Source organism: Dendrobium catenatum, unplaced genomic scaffold (assembly GCF_001605985.2).
Source record: "Dendrobium catenatum unplaced genomic scaffold, ASM160598v2 fragScaff_scaffold_1520, whole genome shotgun sequence".
NCBI classification, from domain to species: Eukaryota; Viridiplantae; Streptophyta; class Magnoliopsida; order Asparagales; family Orchidaceae; genus Dendrobium; species Dendrobium catenatum.
This window is the reverse complement of record NW_021319982.1, coordinates 285,963-291,185: the sequence shown is the minus strand read 5'-3', so window position 1 is coordinate 291,185 and position 5,223 is coordinate 285,963. Positions and strand designations below refer to the sequence as shown.

The 5,223-nt window shown below is 37.7% G+C and overlaps 1 protein-coding gene across 1 annotated transcript; it reads right to left on the bottom strand.

The window, feature by feature from the left end:
- Positions 1–1,391: 1,391 nt before the first annotated feature.
- LOC110109191 (probable indole-3-acetic acid-amido synthetase GH3.8) lies at positions 1,392–4,859 on the bottom strand. The gene is made up of 4 exons (XM_020840134.2): positions 4,528–4,859; positions 3,930–4,031; positions 1,985–2,854; positions 1,392–1,908 (listed from the first exon to the last, which is right to left on the bottom strand). The coding sequence occupies exons 1-4, from the start codon at positions 4,857–4,859 to the stop codon at positions 1,392–1,394; spliced, it is 1,821 nt and encodes a 606-aa protein (XP_020695793.1).
- Between the last annotated feature and the right edge of the window lie 364 nt (positions 4,860–5,223).

Sequence of the window (5,223 nt, the reverse complement as noted above, 5' to 3'; positions counted from 1 at the left end):
CCTGCTCGAGTAGTAGAACAAATTTGTAGTTCACATAATTCTGTGGTAGTCAGCTTATGCAGTTTTTTATTTTTTGGGGAATCGGAAATCTACCCGCTACCACTCCAAAGGGAGCATTTGATGACGTAACTAATCCATTGGCGGAATTTAGCAAGGCCACCCACCAGCATCGGACCCATATTTGTTTTGCCCCATTGAAGTAGCGAGGCTGTAGTAAAGGGGATTCGAACCCGAGATTGAGGGTTGCTAACCATGCTCGGTTTATGCAGGTTTTATAAAGCTATATTTCTGCTTTTATCTTCCCAACGCGCTGACTTTCCCTTGTTTCTTCAAAATTTGCCTTCTTAGGATATAATTGCTTACAGGTTCCTGTCATTTTCAAATAGCTAAGCAAAAATTTGTTCTTAGAATGCACATTTGGTTCAACGAGTTTGAAAGTCTTCTTCAATTGGACGTTCAACGTATAATTATGATTTATGACAAATAAATGGATGGTCTAAATTGTTATTTTGATCTAAGAGTATTGGGAATAAATAAAATGATTCGAGGTTATTAGGTGTAATACCAAAATTAAATTTATAAGAGATGAATTTAAATAAAAAATATTTAAACTCAATTTAATAATAATAATCCTTTCTGAAAATTTTATTTCAATTAATTTCTTCAAAGGTGAAAACAAAGCACACCCCGAATGATAATGGATGCAGAATGCCGTCTGGAAACTAATAAGAATATATCACGTTAGCAGTATCGAATTGTGGTGTCGAGTGGTATTGAGCAATATTGAGTTGAGGTATCGAGCAATGTGTGACGTGGTGCATTCTGGTTGGTCTTTAGATGGTGATTGGCATTTGCAAAGAATAATTAATCCTGAATGATGAGCATTTGGCTGAGATATTATTTTGTGCTGAGGCCAGACATAGAACGCCTTCTAAAGATCAATCATAATGAGCCAAGTCAATAGTATTGGGCCGTGGTATCGAGTAAAGGGTGATGTGGTGCATTCTGGTTGGTCTCTGGATGACATTTGACAAATTAGTAAGTCCGCAAATTAGTAAGCATAATGTCTCATTTTTTTACTCAATTTTTATCATCCATAAATCCTAAACATAAAATGCCAATAAGTAATCTTAATGAAGATTGCAAAATTTAAAATGACTTCTAACGATTTTTGACAAATTAATCAATAATATACAATAAAGAGGATAAAAGAGAGAACAAACTAAAATGGCTGTGGGTCAACCCTAAAAGCACTTTCTATTCAACAAACAAGTCCTAGGTTAATTTTTATTTTGTAATATTGGATAAGTGATAAAAGAAAAAGAGAGAATACCAGTGTCATATATCCCTCAATTTCTCTTGATCACTTTTTGTCGTTATGCTTTCCTTCATTAAGTCAAGCTATGTCGCTGTGGCACCCAAGTTGGCAGCCTCGGGCTGAAATGGGTAGACACGATCCGACTATCAAGTAATTCAATAATCGGTGAAAAGGTAACACATCTAGGTACTTTATACTGATTAATAGAAGCTCCCCTTGATATAGCATAGTCCATAAGTTCCTCGAAAGTACCGGGTCGTACTACTCGAATCTCTAGCGGCCCGATCGACCTGTCCATGACCCGACTTTGCCTATACACACTATTCAAAGCCTCCTCCATTTCTAAAGAACAATTGTCCAAAATCTCAGCTCCTAGCATTTCCTTTTCCCCTTCCCCTCTCATCATTAGCTCCCAATAAATCACATAATGGCCTGGTATTTCCTTCGTATAAGCTTGGCTAGTATATTCCACCACACTTGCCCCATATGGCTCTACCAATTTTGATGCCCTTTCCACTGCCGCCTGTAGCTCTGCCTCATCTGTTTTATCCGATTCAATGCTCAGTATAACATTTTTTCGACGCACAAATCTGTAAGTAAAATATTTTGATTAATAATCTCCAATTTAAAGGCTGTATATAATATTGCTGAAAGAAATAATTAAACCTGAACATAGGCGCTGCATTGTGGAATCCAGTGACCCTCAGAATATCGCCGACCCGATACCGATACAATCCGGCATATGTAGTGATCACCAGCTCATACTCCTTCCCTTCCTCCACCTCTGTCAGATCCACCGCCGTCGCCGGCGCCGCCGCGTCCGTCGCCGTGGACTCATCACACGGTATAAACTCAAAGTATCCCATATTCGGCATGATTGTATACGATACTTCATCGGGCCGACACATGGGCCTCAAGTTAATCCCAAAGTAGCATTCAGAGGAAGCGTACATCGTACAGGCCATGGGAAGCCCACCACTGTAATACTCGAGCGTCGGAATATATTGGGCCATAGCCCCAGTTACAATAACGTCCAGGTATTTAGTATTGGGCCAAATTCGGGTGACAATTCCGGCCCAATCACCTGACCCGCACTCTCGGATCAGGAGGTCGGCGAGAGCCGGGTCAGGCCGGAGGAAAGCGGCGACGGCGGAGCGGATAGATGGGTCGGAAACTTGGTCAAAGGAGAGCGAGCCGTCGGAGATATCGGCAGCGAGGGAGCGGTAATGGAGTTGGAGGAAGCGGATGGCGCGGAGGAGGCCGGAGGCGAACACGGCGCCGACGCGGAGGACTTCGAGGCGGTGGAGCAGGCCGGAGAGCATTTGGGTGTACATGCTTTGGTGGGAGTCCGGGCAGAGAATGGCGGCGGTGGGGCTGGTGTAGTTGTTGTACGGGTCGAAGGGGCGGTGGCGGAAATGGTGGCTGTTGTAGTAGCTGGTGAGGACCGGGCGGGCCGGCAGCCCGCCCGGCGTTGTGCTTTCGGTCTTCACGAAGAGGAAATAGAGGGCTTTGCCTTTGTCAAGACCTGGAACGTAGCTGTACAAATAATTCAGTATGTATTTTACACATATTTTATTTTAAAGAATAATAAAACGTGGCATCGTTTTACTGGCGTCCAAGCGTAGAGCTACTTCCGGTCACCGGATTAAATAAAAGTTCTTAGGCCCAGCTTTTTTACCAATTTATTAAACATATCAAATTCGGGTTAAATGGATTTATATATGAGCAATTTTAAGTCAGATCTAAACTCGACTCGTTAACCCATTTTGACACTCGTAATATGAAATAGGTGGTAATAATATATTTAAGAATAAAATTAATCATATATTTAGCATTATAAATGACTAATTGGCAAACTTTTAAAATTAAAAGTTGAAATTGAAGAAAACTAAAAATTATTTAAAATAGTTTGAATATTTAAAAAGAAATGATTGAAGTCAAACTCTAATGTTTTAGAAGAATTCCACATCAAAAATTAAAAAAATAATTCTTTACACACCACCCCACATGATTAGCACATGAGCAATCCTACCCACACCCACAGGGTATTAGCCTAAATACTTAAAAAAATAATAATTGCACAAACAATGTTATATTTATAGATATAACAACTTTGTAATTATTTTTATAAAAAGTTATAGCCCTCCCAAACGAATCCTAAATATTTATATTTTTACTTTTTTAGATTTTTTTTGAGGGGCAGTTTCAAATGTTTTCCCAAAAACAAATTTTTAAATGAAAAATTTTTAAAAAAACCTACCGCTTTTCTTACCACAAAAAGCAGCTTTTCTCACCGCAAAAAATAGTCGAAAAGCTATTACAAACAACTTTGCATGTCGTGAGAGAAGTAAACTGCTACTTGTTAAATGTCAAATAAGATAGACTAATTAGAATTCCAAAAGCAAAAAAAGAAAGATAATCAATAAGATAATCTCAGTACTAAACGCAATTACTTGTTAAATTTAATTTGATAATGATGATTAGATTCGTGCGGAGTTCCCCAATTATAATTAATTATATTAATGCACTTCATAAATATAACCAAAATAAATCGAATAAATACAAAAATTATAATTATTAAAAAGAAAAGAAGAAGAAGAAGCTAGCTAACATGTTCATCACCGGCATGAGCAAGCTGTAGAGCAGCTGCCTCCTGTCCAGCTCCTCCTGTATCGTAGGCATCAGCTTTCTCTCCCCAGCTGAAGTTCCAGAGCTGCATTAATAAAATTATTTTTTCAATTTTTTTTTTAATTTTATATATGTTTAATGTGGTAGATATGTAGGTATTATTCAATTTAAATAGCTTATAATATGTTTTGATGTCACTAAATAGAATTTCCAAATTCATCCAAATATGCCATACTGACAATTATATTTGTTACGTGCTAGAAAAATTTATGACAGTTTAATTTTTTATATAAAATTCATAAAAGATTAATTTTTTTAATCATTATTAATATTTATATGCACTAAATATAAATGACAGTATGGTCACAATTGGACAAATTTGGAAACTCTATTTAGAGACATCAAATTCTATTATAAACAATTTAAATTGAATAATATTTATATATCTACCAAATTAAACATATATAGAATTTAATAAAGAAAAAAAGTCATATAAATATATACAATTATCAAATATAAAAAATTATTGGAAATTACGAATAATTTATTAAGATTCAAAAAACTTTCAGTCAAAGAAGAACCTCGTGAGGAACTCGGAGATGGGAACGGCAGATAGAATGGCGGAGCGGTCGCCGTCGGCGATTCGCTGTATCTCTGGCTTAAGGTCCTCGTAGGTGACGATTGGAACCCTCTCCTTGAAAACTTTCCTGTCGGTGGCGCCACTCATGCCGTGTCGCCGTAGATACTCTGTTTCGGCGTTTCGCTCGAGTATCTCGGCAAGCACCCTCTTTTGCACCTGTTCGGCATTCGCCGTCATCTCTTCTATGAACTCAAGCTTCTTGGCGTCGCTTTCGCATGCCGCCGGCCCCAAGGGCTCCGACGATCTCCTCCCCGGCGCCGGCTTCACCACCATTTTTTCTCTCTCCTCTGTTTCTCTGTCTAGCGAGGCGTTGAAAACAGTGTGCGTGGAGAAAAGGCGTGGCCTTTGCGCGTATTTATAGATGAGGAGTTAAAACTTAAAAGAGCTGCTTCTGTCCGTTTTTTGTAAGGAGTCTTTGGTTTTGTTTGGAGCGATTTTTTTATGATATTTAAAAATAAATTTTTAGTATAAAAATTTTAATTTTTATGTTAAAAATTTATTTTAAAAAGTGATAAGAAAATCGTCCCATACAAATTAAAGACACCTTAAAAGAAACGGACAGAAGCAACTCTTTTTATATTAAAAAGCTGGTTTACAAAGCAGTTTCGTTTGCACATCATTAATTGTGTTTTTATAA